At 45.1% G+C, this 13,462-nt stretch overlaps 1 protein-coding gene across 16 annotated transcripts in view; it reads right to left on the bottom strand.

The window, feature by feature from the left end:
• The window catches only part of adgrb2 (adhesion G protein-coupled receptor B2), a 415,193-nt gene that overhangs the window by 73,746 nt on the left and 327,985 nt on the right, over positions 1–13,462 (bottom strand). For all 16 annotated transcript variants that reach the window (XR_011515451.1, XM_070541485.1, XM_070541486.1 and 13 more), the window contains one exon: positions 1,317–1,420. Coding sequence is in view for 15 of the 16 variants with exons in the window: in XM_070541485.1 (XP_070397586.1) it covers positions 1,317–1,420 (104 nt within the window). In the remaining variant the exon portion in view is untranslated. The remainder of the gene's footprint in view (positions 1–1,316; positions 1,421–13,462) is intronic.

Raw genomic sequence — 13,462 nt, 5'->3', positions numbered from 1 at the left:
CTGTTCATAGGCTGCTCTAACTGCAGAGGAAAGAGGCAGGCTGGTTATTTGTCTGAGTGCTGATCTACAGAAAGGACAATATCAAAACTGCAATGTTTCCAAAATCATCTAGAAATAGGAAGAGGCTCTCTGACTGGAGCAATGCTAATGGTGACTGCTTTGAGTTATGCCACTGGCAGGCATAGGCCTTCCTACAGGTGGTTGCCAGTTCAAACCCCAGTTTCATCTGTGTCAGTCTTGTCCTTGGGCAAGATACTTCTGCTTAGCCTGCTGGTCGTGGTCGGAGGGCTCTGCCCCGGGGCAGCTATGGCGGCGATGTAGCTTTTCACCATTTGATGAATGACATATGTGATGTATAAACCACTTTGGAGTGTTCAAACGCAGACAAATGGAGGCTATCTACCATCGTGTAAAAAGCCCACTTCAAAATAAAAATATCACTTCAAGAATAGAGCGGGCTCCTTGCTACTGTAGTGTTGTGGTGGTGGTAGCAGTGTATTCATCGAGTGGACTGGAGTCATTTGGCTTTCATAAAGTTTGAAGCTGAACTGGCCCCATGCCATGGGCGTGACCCCGTGAGGAGATTGCATTGAGATGCATGATGGTAAGTTCCCATAAATCCGTGCACTCTGATGCAGTCCTAGAGTTGTTCTACGATGGGGTCTGAGGCAGGACTTGTGCTATGACATCATATTTTGCTGACATGTGACAGGAGAGAAAACCTAAATCTAATGTCTTTTTTCAAAGCTCAGTGTGATGAAGCCAGGTTGTAATGGGTCAAGGAGCATATAACAGGATCATAAGGCACTGGGAGGAGGCCCTTGTTGTCTGGCTGACAGCCAGACAGATAAGACCATATTAGTCCAGTTTAGCCCAACCAGAAGAGCTGGAATGAATATAAAGAAGAGCTAATCATCATATCCTCTGCTCTAGCTGAACCATTTTCTTCATTATAAGGTGTCAATGCAGTTTGGGCACCAAAACTCACAAGCACACACACACACACACACACACACACACACACACACACACACACACACACACACACACACACACACACACACACACACACACACACACACACACACACACACACACACACACACACACACACACACTAGACTTTTGAATTTGCACTTGTGAAAGGATGAAAAGAAATTACATCTCTGTGCAGAGGAGATGAGTAAGTTATAACATTAAGCGTGTGTGTGTGTGTGTGTGTGTGTGTGTGTGTGTGTGTGTGTGTGTGTGTGTGTGTGTGTGTGTCTGTGTGTGTGTGTGTCTGTGTGTGTGTGTGTGTTCGTGCATGCAGTCACCTCCAGAAGGCAGCGTAGATTAGCAGTAGGATGAGGAGAGCGGTACAAGAAACCCCACATCCTACCATGACGGGCACTGAGGGCATGCTGGTGGGACCCATGTCCTGAATAGAGAAGACAGAGGACATTGGGACATAAACCAGTTAGTTACTGGAAAGTTGATTTACAATCTGTTTTGTTTCATAGAACAAGAAAATAAATAAACAAGCAACGACTACTGGCACTTATCTTTTCACTAAAATGAAAACGGCTTTTTATTTCTAAAGTATGCAGATGCTAGACAGCTAGCATGGCTTTTCCACACAGACTGAGGATTGGCCACTGGCTTGCAGTGTGGTGTAGGGATTCCTGAGATCCCTCTATTAAAGAAAAACCAACAATGGTCAGCAACACAACTGAACTGAGACATGTTCTTGTTGAACAGCACATCCAGTGTTCCACTTTACGTGTCACCTGTTTGCATCCGTGACCATAATGGAAATAGCAGAAACATTCATGAAGCTTAGAGGTGTAATGATATTGAGTTTGGCAATTTCCAGCATTTTTATGACATGCTATTGTCATGGTCTGTGTCTGCGTCTCCCTCATGTGTCTCCTTGTGTGCTCCATTTTCCCTCTAAGAATCCCCCTTATGTGTCTCTTGGTGTTCCTCATGTGTCCCCTGGTCTTCAGCCCTCCAGATCATCTCCCAGGTCCTGTGTTCCTTTAGTCATCCCCAGTCACCCCTCTGCAGTTGTTTATAGTTTCAGCTTTTCATTGTATTAGTTCTCTTTAGTATGTTTTTTTCCCACAGGTTTTTGTAGTTTTCCTTCCCCTTAGAATATTAGTTATGTGGTTGCTTTTCTTGTCTTTAGGTTTTACTCTTAGATCATGTTAGTTTCCTCCCTGATTAGTTAATTGCTTTCACCTGGTTCCCTCTCCACACACCTGCAGCCCATCTGCCTCCCATCATGCCCCAGTGTATATAAGCCCTATCTTTGTCTCAATGTCTTGTCGGTCCATTGTGTTTTGTGTCAGCGTTGTTTTGTGCTCTATGTGAGCTTTTGCAGCTTGTCTCCAGGTTTTTGTGCTCTAGGTGAGCTTTTGTGCCTCGTATCTTGGTTTGTGCTCAATGTTGAGCTTTCGTCCTCCTGGTATTCAGGACTTTGGTTTTTGGCCTCCTGCCATTTTGGATTTTTGGTTCGTCATCATAATAAATAATACTTTTAAACTGCTCCTGCCTCGTGTCATCTGGTGTTGTCTGCATCTTGGGCCCAACCTCCTCCTAACCTGCAACATGACAGCTATCAACCGTGTTGTTTTCTTGGTTGTCTTTCACATTAGGACCATTTTGGCTATAGGAGTCTTAAAGTCACACCCATCTTCTTCTGGTCTATGCCAAAAAAATGAATCTATCAGGCAACACAAGTTATTTTCTGATCCCGTGTGATATGAGCCATGGAGCTCACATAGGATGCCCATGAATTTCAAACAAATTTTGATGCAAGAAAGCGCTTATTTTAGAACGGTGGCAAAAGTTACTTGAGATTTTGTGTGAAAACATAGGACTACAAATGCATGTCTCACCAACTCTAAATCATCAAACCAGACATGAACTCGAGCAGAAGATTAGTTTAGCGAGCTTCGCATCCTTCTTCTAGGATGGCAGAGGGAGCATTAAATATGGAGAAAACCACCATAAATCCGGCCATGTGGTACATAGCAGCGGGCTGGGCAGTGGTGCAGTGGTTAGAGTTGTTGCTTTGCAGCAAGAAGGTCCTGGGTTCGCTTCCCGGCCTGGGATCTTTCTGCATGGAGTTTGCATGTACTCCCTGTGCATACGTGGGTTCTCTCCAGGTACTCCGGCTTCCTCCCACAGTCCAAAAACATGACTGTTAGGTTAATTGGTCTGTCCAAATTTCCCTTAGGTGTGTGTGTGCATGATTGTTTGTCCTGTGTGTCCCTGTGTTGCCCTGCAATGGGCTGGCTCTCTGTCCAGGGTGTACCCTGCCTGATTGCCCATTGACCGCTGGAGATAGGCACCAGCCCCCGCCCCCCGCGACCCTGCGTGGACAAAGCGGGTTCAGAAAATGGATGGATGGATGGTACGTAGCAGCTATGCTGGGGAGAAGAGGTTCTGTGGTAATGTCATTAATGATACGTCTGATTTGTAGATTACCAATACATGTCAAGGTACACGACAGACATGGTAGAAACACACATCATTACCATCCATCCATTTTCGGCCACTTATCATCAGTCAGGTCGCAGGGGGCAGCAGCCTAAACCGGGAGGCCCAGACTTTCCTCTCCCCATCCACTTAGGCCAGCCTCTCCAGTGGAATCCTAAGGCATCCCCTGACCAGCTGAGAGTCATATGGGCCATTTCCATCTGTACCGGGTCGGCCCGGGCCGGGTAGCGTAGGTTGTTTACAAATCTGGGTGGCCTGGTATTTTTGCGGGCCAACCAAGGCTCATTCTCAGCCCTCTTCTTGAGGGGTCTGCTTCAGGCCGACCAGGGCCAACACACCCACTGCTGACAGCAAATCCACACCTTCCATTAGAGCAAGCCTCTGACTGGTGGGTAGAATCAGCCCACATGGGCTTAAGACAAGAATGTGTGGAATCAACCGGGCCAGGCTGGGGCCGACTGGGGCTAACCGGCCCGGGCCGACCCGTTACAGATGGGAATGGCCCAATAGTCCCTCTAACGTGTCCTGGGTTTTTCTTTAAGTCTTCTCCAGGTTGGAAGTGCCTGGAAAACCTAACCAGGAAGGCATCCAGGAGGAGTCATCCTAACCAGATTCCTGAGCCACTTAAATTGGCTCCTCTTGATGTGGAGAAGCAGCGGGTCTACTCCAAGCCCCTCTCGGATGACTGAGTTTCTCACCCTATCTCTAAGACAAAGCCCAGACACCCCACAGGGAAAGATAATTTTGGCCGCTTGTATCCATGATCTCAATCTTTTGGTCACTACCCAAAGCTCATGACCATAGATGAAGGTAAGAATGTAGATCAACTGGTAAATCGAGAGCTTTGCCTTCTGACTCAGCTCTCTCTTCACCACGACAGACCAGTACAATGCCCACATCAATACAGACGCAGAACCAATCCGCCTATCAATCTCATGCTCGAGTTTTCCCTCACTTGTGAACAAGACCCGGATACTTAACTCCTCTACTCAGGGCAGGACCTCATCCCTGACCTGGAGAAGGCATTTTACCCTTTTCTGACTCAAGACCATGGTGTCGGATTTAGAGGAGCTGATTCTCATCCCAGATGCTTCACACTCGGCGGCAAACCGCTCCAGTGAGAGCCGGAGATCACGTTCTGATGAAGCCAACAGGAACAGATCATCTGCAAAAGCAGAGATTCAATCCTTAGGCTGTCAAAGCAGATCCCCTCAACAGCGAACTCTAGGTTTTAACGATACAAATCTGCAAGGCCTGCCTCCAGAGGGTTATATTTGAAAATTAACTTGTGACCTTTGTCCAAGGAAAGGTAGAGTCCCTTATTAGAACTGTGGCATTCTTAATAAATACGTTTACAGTCACTCTCAAAAATCTGAAACTAATATAAGTTCCTTATTTATTTTAATGTTTTATTTTAGCATCAAATAAGGGACAATTCCTTATTCTAAGACACAGCAGGTGACCCTAAAGATAGATACGCTCCCTGACTTTTATCCCTTTGATGGCTCCTACAAATTACACACAATTACCTGTAATTAGGATTACAAGAGTGTTACTGTAAATGAAGCCGGATAATGACACGTAATTACACTTCTCTGAAAGTGTTTTTTGAGTTAAAAGTACATCAACTATTCAGACCATTGCACTGTCTCCTATAGGCTTACAGCTGGATGTCAGTGTGTTCACTGAGACTGACAGATGAAGACTTCTGCTGAGTGGTTAAATCATGAAAAGGACGGAGGAGGATTTCTTTTCTCCATTATGTTACCAAATATACAAGGATACAGGCACTAGAGCATAAAGCATAATTAAGCGATCCAGGTCATCGTGTACAGCACACCTCTGCTCCCAAGGTGCTCCTTTCTAAGGAAGGAAACACACAAATTAAGCTGCATGCAAATCACAAACCCTGCTGAGTCCCAAATGTGCCTGATGTTTGTCCTGCTTCCTACTTCTCAATCACACAATTTAACTCAATTTACCTCTTGCTGTGGCTCAAGCTCTGCCTTTCATCGCAAAATGAATTTAGTATAGAGTACGGTGCCTGCACAAGGTGTCTTTTACTGCATATAAAATGCTTACTGGCCAAAAAGAGAGAGTGCTACACAAGTGGAATTGGGGTTTTAAAGATGCAGGGATGCACGGCTGAGTCTTTACAAGATGAGTGGAACACAGAGAACCTAGAAAGAGGACTTCTTCCGTCCTTCTGAAGGAAATCTAGAATAAAAGGAATGAATAGGAAAAAAATCACAGAGAGATGGAGTGGGAGGAGTTAAGTACAAGTGGAAGGAAAGGGAGTGTGTGTGTGCATGGGGGTGGGGTGTGGTGGGGTGGGGGGTGGGGGGGGGTAGAGAAAGTCAAAGCTTCCCTTTTAGTGGTTTTTCCTGGCCCATCAAAGGAAGCCAATTTCTCCAGAGTAAAGTGGAATAGGTTGGAATACCAATATAACACACACACACACACACACACACCCAGCACACTCACACACACACACACACACACACACACACACACACACACCCAGCACACTCACACACACACACACACACACACACACACACACACACACACACACACACACACACATATGGTGGGAAATGGAGTTGTAGCACAATCAAAAGTGCCTCATGAGAAGAGACAGCCACAAAAAGAGATGGGGAGGCATATGACAAGCATCTGCTTCAGGAAATTGGGAAGTGTGTGTGTGTGTGTGTGTGTGTGTGTGTGTGTGTGTGTGTGTGTGTGTGTGTGTGTGTGTGCGTGTGTGCGTGTGTGTGTGTGTGCGTGTGCACGTGCGTGCACGTGCGTGTGCGTGTATGTGTATGTGTATGTGTGTGTGTGTGTGTGTGTGTGTGTGTGTGAGTGTGCTGGGTGTGTGTGTGTGTGTGTGTGTGTGTGTGTGTGTGTGTGTGTGTGTGTGTGTGTGTGTGTGTGTGTGTGTGTGTGTGTGTGTGTGTGTGTGTGTGTGTGTGTGTGTGTCTGTGTGTGTGTCTGAGAGACAACAGAGACTGGTTGTTTGATATTATGTAGAGAGGAAGGTCAAAGGATAGAACGGTATTTGTGCTCTTTGGAGTTGTGACAAATCAGACAGGCTGTATGATCAGTGACAAGCCCACGCACACACTTGCATGAATCTGATTCTCTGTATGTATCTTAGCATCACGCATTAGCCTGTAATACAAAAGGTAAACAAATGAACACACATTGTCTGCTTACATGACTTGTCATCAAGGGCTGTGTAGTAGGGTAGTCACCAGGTGGTGTTCACTAAGGTGTACAAACGATTACCTTTGAACTCATCCTGATTCAAGATGGCCTCCACACATAATCAATCCAAAAAACACCAATATATCTATCATTTCTACATGTAGTGGGTAAGATTTGGAAAGGTAGTAATGAAACCAACCATTGGTATTTAAATCAATGCAATTAATTTTGGATTTAAAGGAATTAAAAACGTCTGTAGTGCAACGGATTAAAACACTCAAGGATCGGATCATTTTTCGGATCAGCAGAAAGAAAAAGAAAAGACAACAATCTTTGTTCTCTCTTTATTTTGTAGAACGTTTCTGCTCAGTTTAAAACTTGCTATGAAAATAGGAATTCCAGAGAGGTCCCTTCCACTGTCCTATCAGGTGACCCCTCCAGGATAGGGGTGGTTAAACATGGCTGATAGTTTATCCCTTGGAAAGGCTGAAGTGGTGCACTACTAAAATAATTTTAAATTCCCTGGGGCCCATCTGACCTCATTAACAATGTGGGAGGGTTACATTTTAGAAAGGCTCGGCCTAGGTAAACACGCTCACTCCCTGTGTGTCCTGTTTTCACACATCTCCTCACCTTCTGAAGCACCATTCATTATTTTGTCCCCACCAATATTAACAGGTCCCATCATGTAAATGTAAAAAAAAAGTCCCAGGAATATTTAGCCCCCACCCCCCCACCCCCCCCCCCCCACCCCACCCCCACACACACAGCGATCATAAGTACGTGTGAGCGGCGCTGACAGGAGGCACGCCGTGTGTGTGTTCATTTTTGCTGTTTGTATCATCACTGTATTTACAGGGGATCTGTTTTTCAGCCCCTCTCCTCCCCCACCATGACCACCACTGTGTTTATCTCATTTGTGTTTAACAGGTGGCGCCTCGGCCCTCCAAGTGACTGATTCACGGACCATGAGATCCGTGTGGATCATGGAACAATGAAGATCTGTTACGCCACTACAGCCAACTCACATTAAAACACTAAAACTCTAAACTGCAAAAGTTAAAAGTTTGTTCTAAAATGGCCGAGTCATCCCAAAGACACGATCAAGTCCCAGCTCCCTCCAGGGAGTGCTGTTGTGTCCTTGGGCAAGTCACTTCACCTAACTTGTGTTGTTGTTGTTGGTCCATGGGGTCAATGATGCAAAATGGCAGCCTCGTGTTTGTCAGACCACCCCGGGGCGGCTGTGGCTACGTTGTAGCTTGCCATCACCAGCTGGGTGTGAATGAGACTGTGTGAATAATGGAAAGCATTGTGGGTGCTTTGAAACGTGCTATACAAATCTAATGCACTATTATTGTTACTACTAATAATAAACTACGGCTAATTAAACCAAATGTTTATTTAACGTCTGCCCATTAACTGTTGGAGTTTTTGCTAGTTTTAGCCAAACACCTCACCAACCACTAATCAGATAAAAACAAACTGCAGCAGTGGATGCTTTCTATTTTCTAAGTGAAAGACTACAAACGTTCTTCCCAGTTTTGATGGCACGCCGCCCGTTAACGGCGTGAAGCACTGTGAGGTCCTCTAATGGGGTTTTCATTAACTTTTGAAGGAAACAAAGCATCTGAAGAAAGCTGTCCGAACTGATCAATGCTACCAAACACAAAACATCTATGACTGAATTATTTTCATAGACATTGAGCTAAAGTTTGGTGATCTGGGAGAAAATCTCAACTGACGCTCTGAGTGCTGAATATCATGATTCTGGATGAGATCTTACAGGAACAGCAGCTGGTTATTTTTATTCCTGCCAGGAAATATATGATTTATATTCCAGATTTATTCAATTTCCATAAAGAAACTGTCTCTGAGATCCTAAAGTCAGACGTTGCTCCATTTTCTTGTCTTGGACAGGATTACGTGGGAGGATAAAACTCTAACCTCTACTAACAGACCTGTGATCAGACTTTGGGCTATTTTGTTATCGCCCAAACGTTCGGCCCCTCAAATGAGCTGGAAGAGGTGTGTGGCAGCGTTTCTGTGGGAAACACAGCTCTGAGGCTCGGCTCCCCTGGGCAGCTTGGCTACCATGTGATGGAGAAGACAGCTATTTTCAGCTCAGGAAGTCTAACCTACTTATCTCCTCTCACTGACACCCCTCCTTCCACTCCAACCTATCCTGTCCCTTTTCCCAACTATTCCACGTGTCATCCATCTCCCACCACTTCCAGTAGGTCTCACTAAACCATTCATCCACACATCGGGACATTGAAGCACAACCCTGCCTCCTATTGCAGGTGGTTAAAATGTGGATGTTTTTGTAAAAAAGTTGAGAGACCATCATTAAACATGCTGTTTCTCTTCTTAATCCTGTCAAAGACCCTCTCATGCTTTGGAAAAGCTTGTTGCCTTTGCTGTTCAAAGGTCTTTTTTATGCTGCTTCAAAACTTTTTCTGTAACCCCAGAGATTAAAGGGAACCTAACGCAAATGGAGAATGCAAACTGACTCACACAAATATATTTCTTTCTTCTCTCATTTAATCTGAACCACTAGAATTCTGAGTCAGTGTTTGATTGCCTGTCTGCTTTACTTGTAATGTTTGTGTAGAATTGACTTTAGTCTGGATGCTGGAAGTCTTAAACAATAAAAAGTTGAAGCGAGAGAGTTAGCCAAGTTATTTGAATACTTTGATCCACATGCTAACTCTTATTAATAAGCATATGGATCTGAATCGACTACTCCTGGGTGGTGCTCCGGCTCGTTGACCCTGGACGTCCGTGGTCCCGGCATGGCTGCTGGGACAACTCGCTCGCTGGGATTACCTGCCTACTGCTCTTCCCTTTTTCTGGATTACGATAAGTGATGTTACAAAGATCAATATCCTATTTGGAATTATTTGGAATATTTCCCTGCTCATGGATACGTACAAGATTTGCTCCTGCTTGACATTATTGCCCATGGATATATAAAGTTGCTGTTGCTTCAATTATGGCTTCCATGGGGAATATATAATAACCTGCTGCCTTGTGTGCTTCCCGAGGAGTATACGAGACTGTTCTTCAGGCGTGGGGTTCGTACCTCACCACCGTTGGCTGTTCCAGGGGGATCGCATCCTGCTCGGTTGTCAAGATCCTTCATAACTCTGGTTTGTTCAACGACCAAGTGGTCTCTTGCTGGACCACATTGACCTTGAAAAGGGGGGTGTGTAGCGTTATGAAGATGCTATTTTCTGCCCATAACAGCTGCCCTTTTAACACAGTGTCAGTGTGCATGAATCGCCAAGGTCGTGCGCTTGCTTTGGTGTTTACATTCCAGGAAAGAAGACAGAAGAAGGACGAAGAACGCTTTTCTTTAATTAATCAAAGAGCTTTATCTCTAATGAAGCTAATCAAAACAAATGTTAGTCAATAATAATCAGGTGACTGATCTGTGAAATCAATGTAATGATTTATGTGTTTATTGAATAACAGGACTAACTATGCCAGACATGCTGATTCACATAAGGTAAACACAGGACACATTGTTCGCTCATTCCAATCAGAACCTCCGGTCTGTTGCGGGGCAGAGTTCTGCAGTGTTTATTTAATCTATCCACTCTGATTGGCTAATAATTATAAACAACTGAGTTTAATAAAACAGAGCAACGGCATTTTAACTTCAGTTCCATCTGAGTTCCATCTCAGCTCCAACGGAGTTACATCATAGACTCAACGTAGTTTCAACCAGCTCTCAAATCATCATCGCTAAAGGAGATTACAGACTGGCCAGCTGTATTTTTCTACTTTTAAGCTGAGAACCGTCAAGCTGGAAATTCTGTTGTTTGAACAACAAGACGACAGTTCCTTCAAAATAAAAGCTGAATGCGCTGAGACCTGCCACTACTGCCGGGAGCTATCCGTAGACGAGTTTTGTCGTGCTGCAACACTGTTTCATCAGTCAAGTACCAAGGAGGTCCGAGGACCTGACATTCCTGATCTGACCACGGGAGACTCCACACGGTACGTAGACTCGGCAAGATGGCATTTCATGTCATGAGCTTCTGAAGCCCTCGTGGTTCCTAGTCAAAACATCTGACACCCAGATCCGCCTGCCTCAGCCTGGAGATTCTGAACACACACACACACACACCAACACTTCAACATTCAAATCCATATACATCCATCATAGAGAGTTAGTCCTGGATGATTGTTTGAATTTATAATTATAGAAATTAAAGATTCTTAAACGATCCCAACTCTCTCTCTTCTTGTCTCTAAGTCAATACAAAGTAATTAAATAAAACTCCCTGAAGTAAAAACAACCTCTTCTGATTGTAATATCTGGACCTAATAAAAAGTGTAAGAATACACAACCATATTACACTACAGTGCTTATAAACATGCAGCTAAGTTTGGTGAGCTGCAGCTTGTTGCAAAATGGGTAATATTTGTCACCGTGCTAATGGCGGGAGACACCCTGGACAAGTATCCTGTCCATCACAGGGACAAACAACCGGTCACACACTGATTCACACCTGGGGATGGTTTAGGGTAGCCAATTAACCTGACCTGAAGTGTGTGTGCGTGTTGTAGGGGGGATGCTAATGCTGCACAGAGAAGCCACAGCTGAGATTGAAACGTGCAACCTTCTTTTGCTGAGGCACCATTGTTACCAACAGTCCATTCATGCAGCCCACATTCCCATAAGCAGAAATAGAAAAGCATTTGATTAAAGGTGTTTAACCATTATTTAGAAATAAAGCAGTAAGGTGTTTGGTTGTATGAGTTAGAACTACACTCCATGTTCAGCGTTTTACCTTCTGAACGGGATGTTGGTGGAATCAGCCTGGAGCGGGTGTGTGAGCTGCCCGTGATCACGTTTAGACTGAAACCAACGATTACGCTGGAAGGTAAAGCACACAGGGTAGCTCACAAACAATGTTTTAATATTAGTGAGGTTATTTATACAGATGGTGACTATTGATGTGGCTATAACATTTAACCAGTCCAAATGAGTTGTGATGCCTCAGCATCATGCTGCCTCTGTCAAAGCAGAAAAGTTAACTTCCCAGGTCACAAAACCACCGTGTTAGCACAAGAGCCCCTGAGCAGCATAGCTCTTGCTGCTGGTCTGAGGCTATATATACTCCTTTTGAGTGCACCATTGAGTATTGAAGACGTCAGTTAATCAGGCAGCTTTAGGGTTGCTCTCTGTTGCATAAAGGCTGTAAAATCCAGACAGCCTTGCACGATGGTGAACAAGTCTTAAAAAGTCCAGCATTATCGGTTGAAAAGATGGCCGCGGGTAGGATGGCTGCTTGATAGCCGGGCTCTCACATCACTTCAGCCTTTTTATGCTTTTGGGTCACTTTCAAGCCTTTTTCATTGCTCTCAGAGGAGTTTACAACATTTTTAAATAATATAAGTGTGGATAAGATGCCGAACTACAAGAAAAGCACCACAGGGGCGCCACTGCAGCAGACGCTGCTTAAGGCTACCACTAATGCTAGCCCCAAAACGGCCCAGCAGACGGGCCCGACAGACGACTTCGCCACGGAACCGGATGCCAGAATAATGCAGCTCCTTGAGAAGCTGGCTGCGGACCAGTCAAAGATTTTGGAGGATCAAACGAAGAATTTTGCCAATATCAGGAGCCAGCTGGTGGAGAGGCGGAGAGCGGTCTCAGCCTTGGAAGGGAAGCTAGCTGATGTGCTAACACGGGTAAACAGTGCGGAGGCTTGCTTAGACATGCTGGAGGAAACGGAGAAACAGTGGGGAGAATCCCCCCTGGCGACAGCGACTGATGTTGAAGCTCTAACGTGGAAGCTGGCTGAGTTGGAGGATAGAGAAAGGCGTCTAAATCTCCATATCTTTGGCTTTCTCGAGAAGGCAGAGGGCAAGGATGCTATTTCGCTTCTTAAGAAAGTGCTTCCAGAGATTCTAAACATCCAGTTTGAAGGGGGCCTGGAGATGGAGCGGGCACACAGATCGATCGCACCACTAAAGCCTGGAGCTCCCCTGAGGCCCTTGGTGGTCCGCTTTTTGAGATTCCAGGAGAAGGAGCGGGTGAGGAGAACTGCTAGGGAGATGGGGGACGTGCACTGGCAGGACCACAAAATCAGCTTCTACCAAGATTTCTCCAGGGCAACGCAGGTGCGTCATCAGTCCTTTGCGGAATGTAAGCGCTTGCTCCATCAGGCCAACATCCCATTCGGGATTGGATACCAGCCCATGCTGTTCTTCACAGCTCCTAACAGGACTAAGCATCATTTTGAAGACCCAAGGAAGGCAACACAATGCATCAAAAACCTGAAATGAGCGTGGTCTAAAGGGTAATGTGAAGACAATGGGAGTTTTGTTTCTTGTTTGTTTCCTATGCCTTAAATGAAGAAGTTTGCTAGCTATTTTGATTAAGAATCTTAAGAAATTCCTTTGTCTCATTTTGACATTGGGTGGGGTGATATTTGTAGGCTGATCTTGACACCAGTTTTGCATGTTGTGTGGCGATGTGGGTGGCTCAGCTAGCTGTGGATATGTGGGGTTTAGTTTTTCAGATTTTGGTCCAAATAGAGTTGATGGAGGTTACTGGTTGCCTCCACTTCTCTAAGTTTTGTTCACGAGGTTTAGTTTTTGTTCTAAAAATATCAGCTGGGGTTATCTTTGGGGTCCGGAGCTTAAGCATTTATTTAGGAGGTTATCACACAAACTGGCGGATAAGATGGCAGGTCTCAGCTGTATTTCCCTTAATGCCAGGGGTCTTAACATTCCATATAAAAGGGGTATAGTG

The sequence above is a fragment of the Nothobranchius furzeri genome, chromosome 11 (genome assembly GCF_043380555.1).
Source record: "Nothobranchius furzeri strain GRZ-AD chromosome 11, NfurGRZ-RIMD1, whole genome shotgun sequence".
NCBI lineage: Eukaryota > Metazoa > Chordata > Actinopteri > Cyprinodontiformes > Nothobranchiidae > Nothobranchius > Nothobranchius furzeri.
This window is presented reverse-complemented; position numbering and strand designations above follow the sequence as displayed.